The sequence below is a fragment of the Brachionichthys hirsutus genome, chromosome 19 (assembly GCF_040956055.1).
Source record: "Brachionichthys hirsutus isolate HB-005 chromosome 19, CSIRO-AGI_Bhir_v1, whole genome shotgun sequence".
Taxonomy (NCBI): Eukaryota; Metazoa; Chordata; class Actinopteri; order Lophiiformes; family Brachionichthyidae; genus Brachionichthys; species Brachionichthys hirsutus.
Window position 1 is genome coordinate 3,584,991 of NC_090915.1, and position 22,829 is coordinate 3,607,819.

The 22,829-nt window shown below is 45.3% G+C and overlaps 3 protein-coding genes across 5 annotated transcripts; all 3 read left to right on the forward strand.

The window, feature by feature from the left end:
* The first annotated feature begins 1,257 nt into the window (after window positions 1–1,257).
* denr (density-regulated protein) lies at window positions 1,258–4,161 on the forward strand. Of its 3 annotated transcripts, none has more exons than XM_068752782.1 (8): window positions 1,258–1,404; window positions 1,977–2,089; window positions 2,176–2,195; window positions 2,315–2,399; window positions 2,732–2,815; window positions 3,044–3,160; window positions 3,248–3,387; window positions 3,848–4,161. In XM_068752782.1, exons 2-8 carry the CDS (start codon window positions 1,987–1,989, stop codon window positions 3,890–3,892), a joined length of 594 nt encoding a protein of 197 aa, XP_068608883.1. In that variant the 5' UTR covers window positions 1,258–1,404; window positions 1,977–1,986; the 3' UTR covers window positions 3,893–4,161. The 3 variants fall into 3 exon arrangements, with proteins under 3 accessions (XP_068608883.1, XP_068608885.1, XP_068608882.1); XM_068752784.1 differs by having other exon boundaries at window positions 2,735–2,815; XM_068752781.1 differs by having other exon boundaries at window positions 2,315–2,398; window positions 2,725–2,815.
* A 421-nt stretch (window positions 4,162–4,582) lies between these two features.
* Window positions 4,583–5,566, forward strand: LOC137908510 (hydroxycarboxylic acid receptor 3-like). The gene has a single exon (XM_068752922.1). The coding sequence runs from the start codon at window positions 4,583–4,585 to the stop codon at window positions 5,564–5,566; it is 984 nt and encodes a 327-aa protein (XP_068609023.1).
* An 865-nt stretch (window positions 5,567–6,431) lies between these two features.
* clip1b (CAP-GLY domain containing linker protein 1b) lies at window positions 6,432–20,853 on the forward strand. Its single transcript, XM_068752921.1, has 23 exons — window positions 6,432–6,509; window positions 7,493–7,669; window positions 8,235–8,615; window positions 8,691–8,824; window positions 9,094–9,218; window positions 9,283–9,484; window positions 9,676–9,873; window positions 10,017–10,120; window positions 10,221–10,281; window positions 11,339–11,443; window positions 12,818–12,979; window positions 13,061–13,156; window positions 13,851–13,908; window positions 14,000–14,085; window positions 14,392–14,466; window positions 16,778–16,884; window positions 19,091–19,136; window positions 19,274–19,317; window positions 19,843–19,918; window positions 19,988–20,153; window positions 20,229–20,281; window positions 20,365–20,477; window positions 20,619–20,853. The coding sequence occupies exons 2-23, from the start codon at window positions 7,561–7,563 to the stop codon at window positions 20,851–20,853; spliced, it is 2,736 nt and encodes a 911-aa protein (XP_068609022.1). The 5' UTR covers window positions 6,432–6,509; window positions 7,493–7,560.
* The last annotated feature ends 1,976 nt before the right edge of the window (window positions 20,854–22,829 follow it).

Genomic DNA, 22,829 nt, shown 5'->3' on the forward strand with positions numbered 1-22,829 from the left:
CCTTCAAATCTGTTCATCAGTCTTCCTAAAGACGCGTAAAAAAAAAAAAAAAAAACTCCAAAATGCGTAAAGTGCGCGCAGGAAGAAAATGAGTCAGTGAAGCGTTTTTAAAAAGTTAGACAATAAGACAACTGACATGTAGGTTGGTAATATATATTTTTTATCTGGAGTTATAGCTGGTAAATCTGCCAGCAGCTAAACTGGAAAGACAAAACAAGGACACGCCACGGAACAGCCTCGACTGGTTTCACGTCTCACCCACTCCACACAGAAAGCCAGTGTTCAGAGATGAATCATTGCAGTTTAGTCCCTCAGCGCTTTGTGAGCGCTTTCCAGGATGAGCTGCAAAAGCTGCAGGTCGATGCGTTGATTCTCGCACACCTGCGAATTATCACAAACAAGCAGCATTCAACAGACAGATTTTTATGTCACCATTTTACATATTTACACCGAAGAAAGAAAAGTTGAGGTATTTTTTCTGTTTTTCTGAAATAATGAGATAAATTTATGATAAACATATTTTTTAATGTTATTAGAGGTATTTTTTAATGTTATTAGAGGTATTTTTTCTGTTTTTAGAGGTATTTCTTTTCTGTTTTTAGAGGTAAATTATTTTCGATTTTTTTCTTTAAATTATCTCATAAATTCAGGAACTTCAGTGAATGCAATGAGCTTCCGTATTACCTTTAGACAAGTATATGTATAAATATATATAAAGAGGACTGTGACCAGAAGTCACGGCTGAGAAGCTGCAGGAACATTTGGAGGTATGCAGCCGAACCAGAAAGTCAGCGTGAAGAATGAGGAAAGATCCATCATCGATCCTTATCGTCATCCCTCTAGTGCGTTTTATCATTTCATTCCTGCTGTTTTTTTCTTTTTCAGGCCATGTTGTGATGCGAGACAGTTTTTAAATTGGATGTGTTATTTATTTTATCTATTATCTATCTAGCAGCGGAGCTCTGACGCGGTGCGTTCCTGTTTGGAGCGAGACAGTTCCATCTGGCGCCATCTCCTGGATTTATATATGAAAGATGAAATTACCAGCGCAGGAGCGTTTCATTTTTCACAGACACCGACCGCACAGATCAAAATTAAGAAGGCTCAAGGGGATGAAACAGGCTCATTCTCAACACCTGGAATGTTTACTCTGTAAATTGCTGCTGTGGCCAATCCCATCTGAAAAAAAACAAAAACGGAATGGCTCCGAGCCCCACGGGGGCGCTGTTGCGTGGAAGTTCCTCGCGTCAGCTACAACTAAAACAAGAAGCGATATTTAGGCGTGCTCAAAGTGCGCCGACTAAATCTCAAACAATAAGAATGATTTTCCGAAAGTCCAATTTATGTTAATAATGCACGGTGATCTATCAAGCAGACATTACTTCTTATAGACTGTTTTTTAAGGTACGTAACTTGTTATTTCTTCTATTTTTATTTAGTTATTGAGCAGCAGTCTGGCCATGTTAGCTAGCTCAGTTAGCCTGCTAAGCTAAAGCCGACTAAACTGGCGTGCTGACGGTGACAGCTTGGGTCAGTAAAAATGGCCCATGAAAGAAACTACTGTAACGTGGCCCCTCTTTCCTCCGTGATTATAATGTCCACGTCAACCACATCCATAGATCCACAGACGCCGCAAGTATTAACGGTCTGTTTAATGCGGGGCACAACCGCATGTGTTAGCCAGCTAAAGCTACTTGTTAGTTCTGAAGACTTCCTCGATGCTGTTTAAGCTAACTAATACTCAGTCTGTATTTGTGCGTTAAAATATCCCCTTATGAGCTACCTGTGTCATCGGTTTTATTTTTTAAAGTTTGCGCTAATGTAATATGAAAAAGTGTAGGCTGGGATTTGGCTAGCGTGACGAACTATTGGCAGGAACCCTTCTCACTCACGCCCACATTAGAATCTAATAATAAACTGAAATGTTTAACTCGAGCTTCTTTACATTTAACCGACCTTGTGTCTGACTTGTGCAGATAATTTGTGATGGCTACTACTGAGACGGAAACTGGTTCTTCAGAGAGCAGATCAGAGCAAGGAAAGTTTGATCCCGAATCCAAGTACCCACTGAAAGTTCTTTATTGTGGAGGTAAATATTTACTTTGTTGAGCATCTATGCAGGATTCATTGCGGTGAATTTTAAAAATGTGATTTCTTTTTTTCCCCCCTCGACAGTGTGCTCTCTGCCATCAGAAGTAAGTTTACTTTTTACACAAATGTTGATTTTATTATCTACTCCAGTGACAAACCTGCTACTTCAGATAATTAAATTGTCATTATAAACTATAGTTCATCTACACTTGTGTGTCTGCAGTACTGCGAGTACATGCCCGAGCCGGCCAAATGCAGGCACTGGCTTGAGAAGAACTTCCCAGATGTTTTTGCCAAGATGACCGTAGGTGAGAGCCATTAGATTTTAACCAGCAATATGTTGCGATTTCGTATACATCTGCCGAAATTTCAACCACGCATCCTTCGTCGGTATGTTTTGAGCAGTGTTTACCTGCACAGCATGAAACGATTATTATTGACCCACCTGCGGGGTCATTTGATTTGTATAATATTAAAATGTCAATACAGATTTTGGAGCAGGCATTATTCAGACTGAGAATGAGGTTTAAATATATATAATATGTAAAGCTGCAGGAAAGGACATTGTGATGTAAAAGTGTTTTGTGACAGCAGTGGTTTTAATATTTTTTGCTATTTTCCTTCTGTCTTATTGGCCCAGCAGGAAATGCACCTAAACAGGAACCCGGCGCGAGAGAAGTTCCCCTTGCAGGCGAAGATGAGGAGAAAAAGAAGCAAAGGAGAGGTCGGTTTTTGATGCCGCGGGACAAACATATTGGGTTTCTTGTCCAAAGTATATTTTAAGTGCAAATATAAAATTTTAAAATGCTTGGTTTGTTCCATCTGTATTTAGAGGTGTAGATAAAGTTGATCTGTTGTTGTTTTTAATAAGCAAAAACTCCCTCTCAATTTCTTGTTTCATGATAGTAATGTTATAAGAGGATTAATAGAATATATTTCATTTCTTTTTAAGGTGGAAGAGGCCTAATTAGACAGAAAAAGAAGACCGTTCCTCAGAAAGTCTCAATAGCAAAAATCCCAAGAGCCAAGAAAAAATACGTCACGCGGGTGTGTGGCCTGGCAACATTTGGTAAGAGATTTGTTATTGTCAGCATTGTGTAGTCCAGTTTCTCCTCATGAGTTGTTCTGAATGTAAAACTCTTGTTGGCTCTTTCAGACATTGAACTTAAAGAGGCTCAGCGATTCTTCGCCCAGAAATTCTCTTGCGGCGCCTCAGTCACAGCAGAGGATGAAATAATCATTCAGGGAGATTTTACCGATGACATCATCGACGTCATCCAAGAGAAGTGGCCTGAGGTGAGCGTGGACGTGTAGTTTCTTCGGCCTGGCGTGATGAACATTTTATTTACCTCTGATTTATTTATTTTTTGAGAATGGTTTGAATCCCATCTAGCCAGCTGTATTAAACAATTGAATGAAGAAAAATGTAATATCATCTGTATTTCCAGATGGACACTGAAAGCTACAAGCGCAATTATTGGTATAAGAAAGCATTTGCTAAAATGACGAGGCTTGTTTGAGCGGTAGATTAACCCAGTTTGGTGTTTGTGAGTATTTCTGGCAGATTTATGTCCTTGATGGGGAGTCAGAATAAATGCAGTGCCATGTGATCAAGTTGTGAAAGGAACAGGTGGTTGTTTACGGTGTGGAGAAAGATGATAAATCACACAGCGCTGGCTCGAACCTGGTTTAAATGTCAGTCCTGTTTAATGTTAAACAGCTTGAGTGAATTTGTCATTTATTCCGTCTGTGGCAGGTGGACGATGAGAGCATTGACGATCTGGGCGAAGTCAAGAAGTGAAGACCAAATATGCACTTTTACTGAAATGGGTGTGACCTGTAACCACGACAACCTGGCCAAATGTGCACATCAAAGTCCATTTCTACCCATTTCATTTACTGTTCATAGAAAGCTGCAGACTTGGCCTCTCACTTGGCTTTCTTCTTCTTCTTCTTTTTTTTTTAGTTGATAACTGCTTTCTCTCGTTTTGCCAAAGGTGTGTGGTATGACGTGAATCCCTCCAGAAATGCTCCTCACTTGATTGTAGTCTAATAAATTTCAACCTCCTTCGCCTTTACACTCGACGTCTGCTTTGCCGTTACTTTATTCGCCGCGTATTCGGTCGCGATCGGCGGTTTTACCTCCTTTTTAAATGGCTGCGGGGCTGCTTGTTTTTCTGGCGACGCGCTCATTCCCGTGAGTGGAACCGATTCCCGAGCATAATAGTTTTATAATGAGGACGCACTCCCCAGATGGGTAACATTTACATTTTGTTTCCCTGCTCCTCTGGGGTCAATAGCACCTCCCCACAGATTACACATTGACCGCAGACGCTCGCTTCACTAACGATTTAAGGTTATTTGCGTGAGCATAAACATGGTTCCCCCCCCCCCCCCCATCTAAAGAGGTCACCTGGCACGGCGGTGTCTCTGTTCACAGCAGATGAAGCGGAACAACCAACCTGCTTGCTTTGTTGACTCGGCTGAAGGGATGAATCGCTCGGACGCCGACGAGTGCTGCGCCTTCGAGTCGCCCACGCTGGATCGGCTTTTGCCTCCGATCCTCGTCTTGGAGTTCATGTTTGGATTGATGGGGAACTTTATTGCCCTGTGGATGTTCTTCTTTCACATGGACACTTGGACGCCCAGCGCCGTCTACCTGACTCACCTGGCTGTCGCGGACTCCGTCGTGCTCTTCTGCCTGCCTTTCAGGGCCGACTACTACAGACGTGGAAAGGACTGGCTCCACGGCGACGCCCCGTGTCGAATCCTGCTCTTTCTGCTGGCAGCCAACCGTGCGGCGGGGATCTTCTTCCTCACGGCCGTGGCTGTCGACCGTTACTTTAAAATCGTCCACCCGAGGAACCGGATCAACCGGATGGGACTCGGCTACGCGCTCTTGGTCTCCCTTGGCCTCTGGGGTCTTATTTTCCTCGCGACCGGTTACCTTCTTGCCGATGAGCATTTCTTCTACAATAGCAACCGCACACAATGTGAGAGTTTCAACATCTGCGTGGGTTTCAGTCCTCTGTCCACCTGGCATAATACTTTCTATGTCGTCCAGTTTTTCCTTCCCACTGCCATCGTCGCTTTCTGCACTGTCAGAATAACGTGGCAGCTGAGAAACAGGACTCTGGACAAAAAGGGCAAAATCAAACGGGCCGTTCAGTTTGTCTTGGCTGTGGCACTGATCTTTATTACCTGCTTCTTTCCCAGCACTGTATCACGCATAGCTGTGTGGATCCTAAAGGCGTGGTATAATGAATGCAAATACTTTGAAGAGGCAAACCTGGCTTTCTACACGTCTGTTTGTTTCACCTACTTCAACAGTGTTCTTAACCCTCTTGTGTATTATTTCTCAAGCCCAGCCTTCAGTGGCGCCTTCAAGAAGCTCCTGAATAAGCTGAGAAGTAACGGTGACCAAACAAATTCAAAGGAGAATGACATTTCCTCCATTGATGGTGGAAGGTTGTAAAACCAGATGTCACGTCTGATCATATACACAACAGTGGAGACATATTTAGATGTGAAGTTGTTGCATAGACGCGTAATGCAATTTAAAATCCGTAATGAAACGTGTAGAAGAGGCTTTCATGTGATTGTGAACAGCGGAATTATACAGCTAATATAATTAGAAACTGCTGTGTTTCGTCTACGTGTGAAGTTTGGGAGTATGTTTGTTTTTTGTGTGTGAGCTATATGAAAGAAAAATGTGTTGTAAAGTAAATTAGCCAAATATTCTCTGCTTGGGTTGTGAGGGTCAGATTAGCTGTCGCGGATAAGGGAAATGTGGATGTTTCATAAAAATGTATTGTTTTAGAAATACTACGCTGTTTTTATTTGGAAATATGTATGAAAAAATGATTTGGGCAGTTTGCCTCTTGAAAACAACCTGCATCTGATTTCACTTCAATTTTCTATGACCATTATTTTTATTTTTTTCTGCTTTTCAGGTGACAAAGACATACCAAACTGCGTAATCATTACTATGGCATTGATAATACTACGCACTAGAAGTACCTGAATACTGTAGTTAAGGGAATATTCAGGTGTCTTTCGGTTGTCAGTAAATTGTATATCAAATCAAATTTTACACTGCAAATGGACGTTTTCAGATTCGAACAGGGTTGCATTTTAACTCCCAAACATTGTATCATGTAAAATATTTGTTTTTAATAAAGGATCCCACATTTAACTTACATTCCCTTTATTTCGTGTCTGTTCTGACACAACAGATTTGTTCTCGGCTTTACGAGCATATATTTCGACACGTGAAGGCAGCGTTCGTTCTCGGGGATGACGTCGTTCTGTGTGAGTCTCTCTGGGCTGGGCTGAAAAACGTGTAACGGTGCAAGGTACACTTCACCGACCCGCGGCATCCTCTTTACCGGGACCCGTTTCACCCGAAAAGAGACGAAGTAAGCGCCCGAAAACTCCTCATTCCGTTTCTAAAGTCTTTTACGCTACTTTATCGCCCCCCCGAGTCGGCCATTTGGTTATGTTTTATTAGCTTGTAGCTTGCTAAATTGAAGCTAGCTAGCTTTTTCGTTTGGGGAGCGCATTCCAGCAAATAAATGCGCTTAATCGATGGATGGCAATAAGTTTGATTGAATTAAGTTGGTATTGTGAATGTTGGCTATTTTATGTATATATTTTTTTTTTACAAGTTACGAACTCCAGAGCCCAGACGACGCGCTGCATTCGAGCATCAGTTTTTCCATGTAACACAACAGCAATGTCTTCGTAGTTTGATTGATGATGAAGGGCCCAAATACCAAACAGGTTTATTTTGCCGTAGACTTTGGAGCCCAAGGTGCCGGTTTGACAGCTCGAGGAGCGTTGGGTGTTGTGATTTGACACGCCGACTGGGCGGGGGTGCAGCCTTGTGGTATCTAAGTGCCGTAAAGCCAAAGCCATCTGTCGCGGCTGAACGTCACGTGTGATTAATAAGCTTGATAATGGACGGGGGGGCGTGGCATACGGCAGGTGAGCTCACAGGTAATGTAGTCGCAGGTGGAGTGGAAGCAGAAGTTTTTAAGCTTTCGTGGACCTCTTTGGTCGGATTAAGTTCTGCTGGTGCGAATCACAGCTGCGTATCAGTCTTTTTTTTTTCTTTTTTTTTTTACCTGTACTTTATAAAGTTACTTAATTCAGTTATTAAAACTATTACTGTCACATTCCGATTTGCCCTTGATCTCACCTGTATTGTTGCAGATTCCATTTTATCATGTGCCTTATTTTTGAATTATCTGATTTGCCTCTGTGCTGAAATGTGTAGTTTTATAAATATATTACATCTGTCCGTTGGTTATTCAATAGAAAAAGGCGAACTGCGAGTTTTTGCTGATCAGTGACAGATATTTTATTTTTAAGTTTGCTAAAGTTTTCTTTCCTTATCCAGCTTCCTTCCATCACATTGGGACTCTGTGGGCCGGTGGGGAAGGCCTAACCCCCCCCCCCACCGTAACCATGGACAAACAAGGATCCATGAATCCACCAGGCAAGGTCAGCGGGCTGAAGCCCCCCAGTAAAATAGTCCGTCCATCTGGGATTCTGTCCAAGACGTCTCCGTCCCCTGGTAAGAAGACGGTTCAGTGGAAAGTGTGAAGATCGTTTTTGTCTTCATAATGTAAATGTAACGTACTGCAGATAAAAAAGCATTTTTACTTATTTAGCGAGTTTAAAATCAGATCGGCCTTTAGCCCACTTCTAGATCTTGGTTCACTGATATTCGTGTTCCCGGTGCGATTAAAGAGATGATAATCTCATTGTGTAGCTACTCTGCCATGACAATAAAGGCTTTCTATTCTATTCTATTCCAACTGTCATCGCTTTGTCATTTGATCCCAAATACAGTTTAATAATAGAAGAAGAAGAGACATTTATATTTAGACTCTCCTTTAATTATCCACTAACGGCAGCGTGTGGGCAACCAACCAGCGAGCGCCAGTCAAATGTCAAAAGGTGGAAATAGCGATGACATTTTTTTTACTTAATACATCTGTTAATTGGAAGTAAAATATAATTGAGGTTATTTTAAATGATCGGACGATTATATAATAGACAGTTTGCCGTTGAATGAGCTTTTTGCCTGATGATCTGCAACATTAACAGAAATTAATAAAGCATAACGGTGATTGCAGGGACTCCAAAACCAGACCCCCCTGAGAAGCCTCCTGGCGGAGTGACCTCCCCGACCCAGGAGGGAGGTGCTGACTTTCAGGTTGGAGAGCGGGTGTGGGTCAATGGCAACAAGCCTGGCTATGTGCAGTTCATTGGTGGAACGCAGTTCGCTCCAGGCCAGTGGGCGGGCATCGTGCTGGACGAGCCTATCGGAAAGAACGACGGGTCTGTGGCGGGGGTCCGGTACTTCCAGTGCGAGGACGGGAGAGGGATATTCACGCGGCCTTCAAAGTTATCGAAGAGCGCTCTGCCAGAGAAGGAGGCGAACGGGGGGCAGGCCAGTCCGGCGCCGGGAGGCCCCGCCCCCGACGAGGCTGCACCTGCTGCCGCCTCCCCCGCTGGTAACGGGGAAAATACAGACAACGTTGGTGGCGGGGCGTTTTTTAGCGACGTGTAAGAGTTTTATCTTTGTTCAGCTCAGGGCGCCGCCCCCAAGATGACCGCCGCCCTTCACCGAATGATCACGTCGAGCGAGTCGGTGACGAACCTCTCGGACACGGATTCACAGAAGAAGATGAAGAGGGAGCTGAGACTAGGAGACCGTGTGCTGGTAGGACGAAGCAGATCACTCGATTTACATAATCTAATCCTGAAGAAAATCCCCTTTGATGCCAAAAAGTAGATTGTTGGGTGTAAATTCCTATCATGATCATTCAAGTACATTCCTTATGGCATTCCTTACATTCCCTAACAACCCCCCAAAGTGATGCGTGTCTTCAGGAGGAGTTTTTCCAAACTCCCCTCCAGTAGATCCAACAGCGTGTCCTCTCTCCAAAATGCCCAGTCCTTTATTTCCCTTCTGCCCTTTTCCCTTCCGAGGTCGGTTGCACGAAGGCGGGAGCGGTCCGGTTTCTGGGAGAGACGGACTTCGCGAAGGGCGAGTGGTGCGGAGTGGAGCTGGACGAGCCACTCGGCAAGAACGACGGCGCGGTAGCGGGGACCAGGTAAAGAGCGTCGACGGAGTATCTGGGAAGGTAAATGTGTGTAACCCATCTCTCTTCCTCTCAGGTACTTTCAGTGCATGCCCAGGTACGGTCTGTTCGCTCCGGTACACAAGGTGACCCGTATCGGTTTCCCTTGCACCACCCCTACCAAAGCCAAGAGCTCGAGTCGGAGGTCCGTCCTGAAGAGGAGCCCCAGCGCTTCCTCCATTAGCTCGCTCAGCTCCGCCACCTCCTCGGTTAGCGGGAAACCCAGCCGAGCAGGACTGGTAAGACGATATTCCGAGCTCACACGACGCATCCCCGGACCTCGCTGTGTTCAGACCACATTTGTAGGGTGTTTATACGGTCGCATGACGGCATCACAGGCTTCTAGAAGTTACATTTCCATTCCGCTCGTGCCAAACGAGGAAACATAAGTGAGATGACGTCAACAAAACGTCTCGCTGTTTCTCCCCAGCTGACGGAGACGTCTGCTCGATACGCCCGTAAGATCTCCGGCACCACGGCGCTGCAGGAGGCGCTGAAGGAGAAGCAGCAGCACATCGAGCAGCTGCTCGCGGAGAGAGACGTCGAGAGATGCGAGGTGGCGAAGGCTACGAGCCACGCAGGGGAGGTGCAGCAGGAGCTGACCGTCCTGAGGAAAGGACGCGATCAGGTTGTCAAATCGGCACAGAATTAAGACCGTAATACGGACGCAGCGTTTGATTTCGTCTGCCATTTTGACAGATGGCGTGTTTCCTCGTTAACGGCGATGCTTCCAGCCGCTCACGCCGACCGTCGCTCGCTCTGTGTTTTTAGTACGCGGTGGAGACGGAGGCAAAGTTGGATCAGCTGCGCTCGCTGGTGGAGGCGGCAGATCGAGACAAAGTGGAGCTGCTGAATCAGCTGGAGGAGGAGAAGAGGTGGGTCTGTCGCTGTTCATGGGTGCCGGTGAGGTCAGAGGGGGCGGCTTGACTGGTCTGTAAAGTAGAGGAGGAAAACCATCGTGTCCTCGTTTGGCAGGAAAGTTGAAGATCTGCAGTTTCGCGTGGAAGAGGCTTGCATCACCAAAGGAGACCTGGAGGTAACCGTTACTCTTCATGCATCATTCCCTCTCTGTCACAGAGGATGCTAATCTGTCGCGTTAGGCCAGTGGCTTCTTCACACAATCCGTGAGTGAATTATTGACCAAAGGTGGATATTCAATGAGCTTTTATCTAATGTTTTCCTTAAAACTATTCGAAGCGACCCCAGAGTCATTCCGAGCTTCTAGAGTTTGGACTATTCCCTCTCTACTTTTCTTAGGAAAGCTAGACGGACGCGTGAACTTGTTTGGCCTCGTTGGAATTTTCTGCTAGTTTTATTCGGTGTAATTAGACCCAAAGTGGCGCAGAAACAATGGAATTAAGCCCCAAAATAAACAGCAACAGTGAAATGGGGAAGATACGGGGGTGAAGTCGAACAGTCGTAAGTCGATGACCCCCCTGTATATCTCCTTAAATGTCTGCGTAAAATCTCTAATCTTAATTCCATATTAAGATTAGATTCCTTCTTTCATTTCTTTAAGATACATGACCCTTAAATGTTTTCCCTTCCCCCTGAAGTCGATTATTCTCTCAGGTTTTTCCCTTTCCTGAATCGTTTTAAATCATTAATTTGCATTCTTGCTCCGGCCCGTCAGCCTTCCTGCTTCTTCTCTTCGTTCATTCGCGCTTAATTCGCTCGGCATTCCTCTCCACTCATCTTTAAATCACCATATTTTCATCCACGCCTGTTCTCGAACTGGTTTTTGTCTCATCCAGACCTTTACCCTCTCCTCTCTCAAGCATGACTCCTTGGACGGTCAGAATAGACATGGCCATTTAGGAAGGAATATTTATTTATATGCTTAAAAATCCCCGATTAGCCTCGAGGGACTCCAGACGTGGAATGAGAGGATGGAAATATGACGCCACTCTTCAGAGCAGGATGAGCGATTAACAATCTTTTCCTTTGTTAACAACCAACTGATGTAATCGCAACGCTGGGAAGACATCAGTGCTTTCATACTCGTCTTCGTTCCGTTTGTGGCACAGAGCTGGCATGTCAGTGTTGCATTTGGTGTTTGTTCTCCTTCTCTTCCTGCTCTCTCTTACTAACAGACGCAGGCCAGACTGGAGCATGCCCACATAAAGGAGCTCGAGCAGAGCCTGCTCTTTGAAAAGACCAAAGCTGAGAAGCTCCAGAGGGATTTAGAGGACACTAGGGTAATGCTGGCAGCCGCAGTCCCCACAGCAGCACCGGGCGATGTGCTTCTCCTCTACAGATTTAATAGCGATGCAGAGTATTTGTTGAGGGAGCCGCAGCGGTCAGACATTATGCAGATTTATCGCGTGGCCTCATCTACGGGAGACGTTCACCTTTCATCGGCCTCGAGCTGCTCTAGTAAGGTCTGAAAGCTAAGGATGTGCGAATGAACGTTACTTTGGACGATGACTGTCTGGAAACACGCTTGACAAGGTTGGCCTTTGTTTTTCTTTTTCAGTAAATGATGTGAAAAGACCAAAACTAACGCCGTCAGTCTGTCTCAATGCTCTTCTGATGTCCTGCTCTTATAGCCGTGTTTCCACTAAAAAGTTTAATTTCCACTAAATGTTCTCCAACCTGACAACTGTAGACAGAAATCGCGTGCATCGCAGTCGTCAGCGGAGCTTCAGGGGGAAAAGATGAGCTGACCTTTATATTAACAGATGGGATGTACAGCATCATTAAAAATAAATAAATAAATATATATATATCCATTTTCCTAAATTCTTGCTGTAGTTTATTTTTTATTTTTTGCTAAAACATGAGAAAATGGTGCATTCAGGGACGTTTCAGATGAATCCACAATAGGTGCAGTTGTGAGTTTGTGCTGCTTTCGTGCACGCGTAAAACGTAGATTTCATTATTTTCAGTCTTTTCATGGGATTTGTTGACGGCATGAAACGCTTGTCATCCTTAAACCTTTAACTGGTTTGGTCCTCAGGGAGGTACAGTTTGTAGCTGGTTGGTTATTTAGTTTTATCTGCATGGAAAAAGTAGGAAACGCTTCGATTACACTTGCATTAGGGAGGTAATTAATTAATAAATGTCCTGCTAATATAAAATGTTTTTTGTTGTTGGCTGGACAAAACGGGCATCTTTGACTCAGGCTTTTGTAAATTTGTATTTTTGGTTATTTTTGGAGGTTTTAAAGACGGAGCGATAAATAATTCAGAGTTCTTGCACGCATCTACACTTTTTTTTTGCTAAATTAAGTGAAGATAAATTTCTGCTGAAATTTCAGCCAACAACAAAAAATGTTTTTTGTTGTTGGCTGGACAAAACGGGCATCTTTGACTCAGGCTTTTGTAAATTTGTATTTTTGGTTATTTTTGGAGGTTTTAAAGACGGAGCGATAAATAATTCAGAGTTCTTGCACGCATCTACACTTTTTTTTTGCTAAATTAAGTGAAGATAAATTTCTGCTGAGAAGCAGCGTCGGATTAAAACGGTTTCTCCTATCGGATTCCACGTCAAATGCTCCTGCTCTCCTGCTGTCAGTTCTCCTGCTGCCTCCTCTTTGCCTTCAGACCTCCTCTCTGCATGCCCTGCTGCAGGTGGCCACCGTTTCGGAGCGCTCCAGGATCATGGAGCTGGAGAGGGAGGTGGCAGACCTGCAGCTGAGGCTGCGGGCCTCCCAGCAGAAGGAGGACGCCGCGTCGCTCTCCCAGCAACAGATCGGCAACCTTAAAACCCAGGCGCAGTCCCAGGAGAAGAGGGTTTGTGGAAAGAGATGTTTCGTTCAGCAGCGACACACTGGATTAGTCATCGTTATATACTGTGTTCTATACTGCGTACAGATCAGTGAGCTGAGTGTCGACGTGGAGAGCAAACAGAAGGAGCTTCAGTCTCTACAGGAGGAGAAGAGCTCTCTGGAGCAGCAGCTGAGCGGCCTGGTAAGAAAGAGAAAGAACCTCAGGGGAGGAGAATCGCCGATAAAGCGCGGAAGACGAGTCCACGTGTGTGTCGGGCGTCCATCGCGTCGTCCTAGCAGACTCCCGAAAGGAAGGAGTTCACCAGAAGTCTGAAATTCAGTCACTCAAGAAAACATTTGCTGCTAAACCAATCCAGAATAAAATCTCATGCAGCGTAATCCCAGTCTCCGGAGGCCTGGAGATTATCAATTGATTTCTAAAGGCATTATTTACACCCTTTTTAATAAGATAAAACCAGCATTGTGTTTTTAGCTATCTAAACTCAGCTCCAGGAATCCATCGAAAAGACAGATAACCTCTAAATGTTTGCCGTTGACTCAAACAAGTCTCGTAAAAGAGGACTTAAATGTGTATTCAATTAAAGAGGCGTGTAAAAAGGGGTTCAGGCCAGTGTTGGGTTCACCAGAGACGCTGCACGCCTCCAGCGCCACAGAAATGTTCTCGGGTCCGATTTGAAATGATGACTTCACAACCTCGACAGAAGATTTCTGCTCCGTCATCTGTGATAAAGTTCCTCTCTGTGGGGGGGGGGGTTAGCCGCATACCTCGCACGGTATCTGGACCCAAGTCATTATTCTCTGCTTAGCTCAATCTGCAAGAATGTTACCATGTCAGTGGTTAGCTCATAGTAAAGCCCACGTCGCTCCTTTTTCAGAGACAAAAGCTCGAGACGGCCGAGGAGGAGAACAAGAGGGCAGCAAAGCACACGCACGGTAAACGCCGTCCGGCGACGCTCGTCTGGAGTTGTGACGTTTTAATCCGGGTCGAGGTGGTCGTTGCAGCTCGTGTTGTGTTTCCTGACAGAGCTGGCGCAGAGTGTGGAGAGGTTGAAGGAAGACCAGCAGAGCCTGAAGGAGGAGAGTCAGTGCAGAGAGGTGGAGCTGAGACGGGTAGGTCCACACATCCGGGCGGCGGCGAGGAAAATGTTTCCTCGTTTTATTTTATACAGATTTTATTCCTGTATCAAGTTAAAGGATGAAGAGCTGCCTTTCCTTTTTTAGCTAAGGTTTTTAATGACCCTGGTCCCTCCAGACTATTCATGGAATGCTGATTTCTAAGTGCTAGTGTCTGTTTTTGCTAACACACGTTCTGATGCCTTCGTTATAGTTGTTATTAGAGATCCACAGAGAACCATCACCTTACTGTAGATCCTGTCCAAATGTTCTAGCGCTAAACATTATCGGAATGTTTTCCAGGCTACGGAGGAGTCGGACAGGATTGCTCTGTCCCTTGGACAGCTGACCAATGAGAAGAAGATGCTGAACACTCAGGTGAGCAGACGAGCACTGTAAATACCTCCAGTCAGTGAAGTCCCCACGACTTCACCTAGAAGTTCTGTTTCAGGCTTTCATAACGATTGAAGCTTCGCTGAGCTTCCCAAGTTACTGTTGCTATGGCGATCTATCGTTCTACTCTGGAGCCTCCAGTTTAGGGTCATGATGGCTGCAGAGGGTTAGTGAACAGTTTAAGCTAATGCTAACACACAAAGGATCCCAGCGTTTAATATTCTTCTTATTCTCTTTCATCTAATATTTCTCTGTTTCATCGTTTTGAGGAATCCGTGCGGGCTGCTGCGTGCGGAAGTTCATCTTCTGTGATTTGCAGGGTTTTTATTTCCTTCCACACGCAGACCTGACGGGATGTTGTCCCAGTCGTCCCACGAGCTGAGACAACATCTCATCGCCATCTGCAACATGACGTTTTTATGATCCCACCTTTAATCCAAGCTCCTCTCTTGCATCCGTTCAGTCCATCTATGGCTCTCCGGTGCCCTCTTCCTTGACCTGTGACATCATCAGACTCCAGATGTCTGTGAGCTCCAGATGTTTGCAGCAGATTAGAGCTGGATGGATGTTGTTTCTGCTGGGAAACATTTATTTTAGTCAGTCCAGGGCAAAGAGCCAATCTCAGTGCTGCAGCAGAACTGAAAGAGTTTACTACTTTCTTTTTGCGATTTAAGATAAGGAAAGGAATCCTTTACAGTCGTGTGTAAAGACTGTTCACGATATTTTGAGTGTGTCTTTCAGAAATCTGAATGGATCAGCAGAATGTAGACACGAGAACGAGCAAGAATTTATTCTCCGCTCACTGTAGAGCATTTATTTATTGACCGCATCCTGTTTTCTCCGCTCAGCTGCAGGTTGTGATGTAATCCTGCACATCAGAGTGTGCATGATGATGATGATGATGCCGACGACGTCTTGCTGGAGAGAGCGTTGCTTCGTTACTGGATGGTTCACGTAATACTGGCCTTGTTCTGCCTACGACTGAGAGGAAGTCGAGCCGAGAGTTTTTGGAATCGATTGTGTTTTTATCAGCGGTGGAAGAAGAGCTGAGATATTTCCTGCTGGTTTAGTTTGCGTCTCGGTGGCGGGGGGGGGGGGGTTAAATCTTTAAACGCTGAGGGGTAGTGCTGCGCTAGTGACGAATGCCGTGAATGTGTGTCGGGAGTGAGGAAACAAGATAGCGAGCAGCTGAAAGGGGTGGGGGGGAGGAGCTTTTGGAGCCTTACATAATGGAAGTGCTCTGAGATGCAGGCTGCTCAGGCGACTCTCCATTTCCCTCCCACAGCTGTGCACAGCGGGGGGGCGGGGGGGGTGCGAGCTGATGGCTTATTGATGCCAGCTTGTTAGCCCGTGCATGTCGCTGTGTGCAGACGGGAGGAGAGCGCCGGTGCAGCGACGGGCCGAGATCCGGGATGGACGCGGCTGCTCTGCATCAGGGTTACTCCGGTAGCATCTACTCGCCTCGCTACCAGGTAGGGCCGTCCGCAGCGCCAGCAGACGGGTTCAGGACGCCGCTCATCTCCTGTGTGTCCGGTGCGTTAGAAATACTGAGGCGCTGTAAAAGCCGTGACCTCCAGTGCAAAGACACGCTCGTCACGGTGGCAACAGTGAATGTACTTTTTAATTATTTGACGCGAGGCCAGTCGCTGCGATCGCATTGACTTTGAAGTGGGGCTTGTTGTTAATTAATTATTGACTGTTGCCGTTTTAAAGCGGCGCGTGTCTGAGTCACAGTTTGAGCCGCCGAGGAGTCGGGGAGTCGAGCGTTTGTTGTGACCAGAACGATCGCATGAGGTGAAGATTCGGAGCCGAGGTCTCTGAGGGTTTTATTTTTAGTTTCACGTGGACTGAACACATTCTGCCGTTTTCATTCTTCTTCTGGCCCCAGAATCTGAATCGCATTGATAACATTCCAGGAACGGTTTCCTTCTGGATCTGGATCAGCAACTTTAGAAGATGAATTTACACCGACCTGAATCGGTTTCAGCTCTGCTTTATGTTCTTCTGTTTCTGCACCTTTTTAATCTTTTACTTTGGCCGTCCATCTGCATCATTTCTTAATTTTAACACAAAAACTCTGGATCCGTTGTAAAATATAAATCATGTCGGACGAAAGGTGTACACAGCAGAGGGGCCTCAATCTGCCGAGGGGAGGTGATGGACTCCTGCAGGAGTTCTGGAGCTATGACATTCCATCTGTGAACATTTTACCACGGAGCAAAAGTGGGAAATGATCCCTCCTGTTGCTGTGATGTTCTTATGAGCCCATCTCCTCCGTCTGTCTCCTCCTCTGCAGCTCGAGGCTTTGACACAGCAGAACGTAAAATACCAGGAGGAGCTGAGCCTGACGAAGGAGCGGAGCGGCTCGGAGGGCCAGCGTATCGGAGTCCTCTGCAAGGAGATGTGAGTCCCGACTGGGCATGACGGTTTCTTCCTGGGGCGGGTCTCCTCTAAATCCAGCTCAGCCCCCCTGTCTTACGCTGGGGTGGTGTCTCTACTGATGATTAAAATTCCAGTCTGCATTTTTTTCAGCGGGAAGGAATGATTGTGTAAATGTTAGCGGGACAATATGAACACACAAAAACTGGTTCTCACTCTGATTGTCTATAAGTGACTGTGTAAAGCCTGCGGGTGAAATTACGACTATAAAGGTGATATGAAATGCACCAATACCCCCCCCCCCCCCCCCACACACACACACACACACACAGCAGCGTCCTCTGTGTCGGAGCTGCTCGACGTATTTTAACTCTTTCATGTCTCCACCGGAGTAATTTAGCGCTGCACGTCAAAGGTTAGCCGCAGTGGACGGATGAGGCTAAACGGGATGAAGCACAACATGGAACTCCTTTTTGTGGCTTCCACTGCGTTGGCATAGCGACGGATCTATTAAAAAATGACGATTGCCATCTGTTCTGACTGAACAGTTTTTGAAGCGGAGTAAAAATATTCCCTGTTTTATCTGTTTTGTGTTTCCGGTGACTCTCCAGTGTGGCGTCGTTCTATTTATAGAATATGTGTGTGGAAGTTGTGTGCCTTTCCATTTGTGTGAATGTGGAAGTGTGCTGTTTGTTTACAGGCGTGTACTTGAGTCTCTACATCATCCTACCCCCCCCCCCCTTGAGTCATCAGAGCCCTGACCTATGATGTCACAGCTGTATGTGATTGGCTGGATTACAGTCATTAGTGTGGAGCCTCCTGCAGGAGGAGCAGCAGATGGAGGTGCAAACGTCAACAACAGAAGCAGCTTCATCCCTCCTTAAGAGGCAGTGATTTGTGTGCGTGTGTGTGTGCGTGTGTGCGTGTGTACACCCCAGATGTGTTCACATGCAGGACTTGTGTTGCGCTTTATTTCTCCTCCATCCTTCCTGAGGCGCGTCCTTCTTTGCTCCGCTGCCCTTATGTAATCACTCCCCCCTCGGACCGCCTGGCTCCATCATGGCGGCTGCTCGCTATGACATCAGAGAGAGTGTGTGTGTGTGTGTGTGTGTGTGTGCGTGTGTGTGTGTGTGTGTGTGTGTGTGTGCGTGCGTGTGTGAAATCAATGCGGCTTTTGTGGAGTCTTGGAGAACAGCAAATCAGTGCGGCTCAGATGCGTAAGCAATGCACAAAGGAAACGCAGCACATTTATAGAATACTAAACAAGATGTGCTTCATAATGTTAGTAAACGTAGAAATAGAAAATATTTAACATTTGCTGTTTAGCAGTAAAAGTTCATAGCCCAAATTCAGTCTGAAGGAAGCATGAATGTTTCAGCAAAGCAGTCGCTCAACTGCTTCAGAGGTTTCTCTAGAAACCACAAACCTCTTTGTGGAAAAAGTCTTTGGGGTTCATCCTCTGAGGGACACGACTATCCCATCACATCAGTCAGCATCAGTCTAAAAAAATGTCCGTTAGCTTAATGACTCCTGGTCGTGTCTTCATGGGGGGGGGCGTCCTCCCCTATTACTGACGCAAGCAGTGAAATGTTTCAACCAGGCGATGCTGACTGGTAGCTTCAGTTCTTCCTTCCACACAGATCCCAAGGATGACCTACATGGAGCTAATTTCAATTTCTCCAGCAAATCATTTGCTTACAGCATCTAAATATATCCTGCTCCACCCAGTTCCCAGGAGACGCTGTCCACGCTGTCCACGCTGCCGTCTGGTGGCCTCGTCTACATTAGATGCACAGATTAAAGGTTCAGTTTAATGATATATACCGGTAGCCGAAGCAATCGAATCCTCCTGGGCTTCGAGTAGACCCGCTGATGGCTGTAAGAGAGAAGTGTCCCTGAAAACGCAGCTAAATCCATGTTGGACTCGCCAGATGTCCAAACGAGTGTTCATGGAAACTGCTAACGCGTTTGCCAGGTTACATTTATAAGGTGATAATATGGCTCAGTTGTGTTAACAGATTTTTCCGCTGCGGTTAATCCTGGCTTCAACCTGCTTCCACACACCTTTTTATGCAGTTTGTGTTTGTAGGAAGAATGAGAAATCCTGATTTAGAATAATGCTGCATGCGTTGCTTCACGAAAGAACCTAACCCCCCCCCCCCCCACGAGGATAATTGCAGCAGGTTAATCTCGTGATCGGCTCTGACCGTCTCTCTCTCTTTTCCCTCAGTGAGGAGCTGAAGCTGGCATCCCAGAAGTCCCAGCATCCCGAGCAGGTACTGACATCTCCAGAAGTTTCCTAAGTCGGGAACGCTGATTTCATTAGTAGCTTTTGCTCCCTGCTGTGACTCGTACAGCTCAGACGGGTTTACCGTCTATTTACGTCCTCTATATTTGTGTGTTTACCTCTCAGCGCAACGAGGAGCAGCAGAGTCGACAGTCAGACATGAAGGCCAGGTGAGAAACGCGCTCCTGACGTTTTAGCACGATCTGCTAACCTGAGAAGATGAAGATAAAGATGTCACTTTTTCTGCCTCCTATCTATTATAAGTTTGAGTTAACTGATCCTCTCAGATTGATGATTGTTGGTATTTCGTAATATACGTTCCGATCAATCATTTATGACATTTGTACCTTGGTTCATTGTAGCATTTTGACATATTTTACTTTAATTCCGTTTTATTCTACTCTCTCTACTCCCACTACTTCTTGGAAGGAAACCTGTGTTCCCCCGAAGTTTAAATAAGCACATTAAAGTGGTTGCATATTGACAAAAGTACACATTTAAGATACTCTGGCATGCATTCTTCAGCTGTAACAACAGAATAGTCCATGAAAGTTATACACGTATCACACTTCAGGGGTTATAAATGAATATTTTGATGTTTAATGATTATATAAGCTTGGTTATATTTCATTCCATGAACCAGAACTTAAATACTTTTGCTGTCTAAATCTCTCCGGGGTTTTTTTTTCCTGCAGAGGAACCGTCTCTAATCAGGAGACCGAAGCCTTAATCTCAGACAAAGACCGTGAACTGGAGACTCTGAGGAATGAGGTAATGGTACGCGGCGGTCGTCGCCTGGGCGGCGTGAGAGGGATCTACCGGTTCGCTCTGTCGCCGCAGATCGAGGTGTTGCGGGGAGAAAACGCCGTGACCAAGACGCTGCAGTCGGCCGTCGAGACGTTGGAAAGAGACAAAGCTCAGCTGCAGAGCCGCGTTCACAGCCTCGAGCAAAGGCTCATGGGAAGGCAGGCCTCGGAGGGAGACGAGTCCGAAGCTCCGCCCTCAGGTGAGGAGATGGAGAATGAAGCGTTCGCGCTGGCCGTTGGGCGTTTTTAATCGAGCCGTTTTCTTCTTTCTGCAGGCGGTGCAGCTCTGGCGCAGCTGAGGGAAGAGAAGGAGTTCGCTGAAGGACAGGTGAGTCCGTCGGGAACAGAATTCCACCCGTCCTGTCCTTGCTCGGCGTTTCAGCCCTTCTCCGTCTCCATCGCCTGCCGCAGATCAACTTCCTGAACGGCGTCATCGTGGATCTGCAGCGGAAGAATGAAGACCTCAAGATCAAACTGAAGAAGCTCGCTCTGGCCGAATTTAACGGCAACGATGAGAACGACGGGTGCGTCAGGAGTCGACGCCTGGTTCATCTGGGAAACCGTTTAACAGGCTCCGCCCTGAGCTGCTTAATGCAGTCGTCGTCGCTTTCACTGTCGGACCTCCTTTAAGAACTGTTGCCTTCCTTTCCTCTTTTCTTCATCAGGTTCGCTGAGGGCGTGTCCAAGCGGGAGAAGAAGGCGACGCCGCGTCTCTACTGCGATATCTGCGACTGCTTTGACCTCCACGACACGGAGGACTGTCCCACTCAGGCCCAGAGTCCCGACTCGGTACCTCACACCGCCTATCACGGCAACCCGGCGGACGAGAGGCCCTACTGCGACATCTGTGAGGCGTTCGGGCACACAACGGAGTCCTGCAACGATGATCAGACCTTCTAGAGGTCCCATCACACTCTCACTTCATTCCCCACAATGCAGCTGACTAAATTCCCTTCAGATTTTTCCATAGTGTATTTTTATACTGTATTTATGCATATCACTGGTAGCTCCTGTCCTGCTCTGCTCTAAATCCTTTTCTCTAGAGATAAACTCTGATGCACAACGCTCGTCCAAAAATATGCTGCTTCTGTGCAATATTGATGTTTAAAAAAAAAAAAAGGGAATCCGTCCTCTGAACTTGTTCTTAACATGTCGTTTTGCATTTAAATTTGTGTGTAAAGTAAGTATGAGTGGCGTTTTTTGGGGGGCTTTGTTTCTTCTCATTTCTTTCTCAGCCAAAAATGGTGCGAGGCGGTTTTAGCACAGACTGAACGTAAGGGAAAACAAAGCACCTCTAAGTCTCTACATTCCTGTGATATTCCTCCGTCTGATCGGCGACAAAGCAGCAACTTTTGGACTAATTTTATGTTTGACACGATTTTATAAGAGACGGGGTGTTAGAGCTACGGTCAGGAGATGAAAGGTTTCGCGTAAAAGTTGTAATACAGGTACCTCCAAAAATGACAAAGTGAAGCCTCGTAATTGTTAGGAACAAAAGTTGTACTTTGTACTAGCAAAAACATTTTTGCTTTAAAAGTAAATACTAATTCATTCTTTATACAACAAGGAACGAACACCTCCGACTATAAAGACATTCTCTAATAATTATTTCATTCTTTAAACTTTTACTGTTTTTCCTCAGAATACTTGCACTTAATTCTCAAAATGTTCCCGCTAAACTTTGGAAGTTTAACTGTGCCATCAAAATAAAAAAACTTTAGTCTTTGAACTTTATTCTAAAATTTAACCTCAATATCCTTTCTAGAAATATTATAATTCAACTGATTAATAATTTTTTCGCGATTTTAATACTGTAATCCGTTGTAATCCACCTTTACATTTATCTTTATGGGCTTTGACATTCAGGGTCTGCCTTTGCAGGCATCCTAATCAAAAAGCTCCAGAACTAAATGGACCGTGTGACGAGAAGGTCGGCTACAGGTTTTCTATCCTCACGTAACAAGCGTTACATTTCCACACAGTACCGGTAAATGCTAATTCCCATGACGAACGCCACTAAACGTTTGTTGTTTTACTAGTTTTGTTTTGTGTTTTTCTGCTCTTTCACTAACCAGTGATGTTCCTACAGGGAAATAAGCTAGTCCTGATTAAATGAAGGCGTTAGGATTACTGTAGTATGGGTGTGGGGGGGGGGGGGGGGTCACCCAGATGAAACTATAGAAGCATCCATTAACAATGTTTTTGCACTCTCCACTTTAAAGATTCACCAGAAACAGCGCTTTAACTTTATGATTCAAAAGGGAACATCTTATCCAGACTTAGCACAAATTATTTTGGGAAATATTCTATCTTTTTTTGGAAAGAGTTGAGGCTCATTTGTGCTGAACATTAAAAACTGATAAGCACAGAGACTTTAATACGTGATGGATGAAAAAAGATTTATATTCATACATAAAAGTAGTACAAGTGAGCCTGTAGAGGAAGTAGTATTGTATATTGATTTAAACGATCCCCGTTTAGTGACGTGTATTGGACTTATCCTGTTCTTAAACACACTTCGGATCACATTGAATCTTCCAGGGTAACAGTGATACACGATGCAACTAACCATCTTTGTAAATACTAATCGGAGGCTTCCTTCTGATAAATGTGCACACAGTGCCATGAACAATAGAAAGCTTTTATGTGTACTACATTTTATTTTTTATTTTTCTGTCCTCTTGATAAATTAATATTATATACGGAGGTTTACACTGCAGAAAACTGCCCTTTTGTATAGACTTTATAATGTTGTGTACTTTACAAGTCATGGCGTCTATTTACGAGTGTAATGTTTTATATGTAAGTTCCAGGCACCATCTAGAAATGGTTTTGAAAGCCATTTTTGCAGATGTTGTGGTGTAAAATGTCAATGT

Coding starts and splice junctions, on each gene's coding strand:
- denr (XM_068752781.1), top strand. CDS start 1,987: ATGGCTACTACTGAGACGGAAACTGGTTCTTCAGAGAGCAGATCAGAG. Junction 2,196..2,314: donor TGTGCTCTCTGCCATCAGAA/GTAAGTTTACTT, acceptor GTGTGTCTGCAG/TACTGCGAGTACATGCCCGA. Junction 3,161..3,247: donor GTGTGGCCTGGCAACATTTG/GTAAGAGATTTG, acceptor TGGCTCTTTCAG/ACATTGAACTTAAAGAGGCT.
- LOC137908510 (XM_068752922.1), top strand. CDS start 4,583: ATGAATCGCTCGGACGCCGACGAGTGCTGCGCCTTCGAGTCGCCCACG.
- clip1b (XM_068752921.1), top strand. CDS start 7,561: ATGGACAAACAAGGATCCATGAATCCACCAGGCAAGGTCAGCGGGCTG. Junction 8,616..8,690: donor TGCTGCCGCCTCCCCCGCTG/GTAACGGGGAAA, acceptor ATCTTTGTTCAG/CTCAGGGCGCCGCCCCCAAG. Junction 13,909..13,999: donor GGCAGCAAAGCACACGCACG/GTAAACGCCGTC, acceptor GTTTCCTGACAG/AGCTGGCGCAGAGTGTGGAG.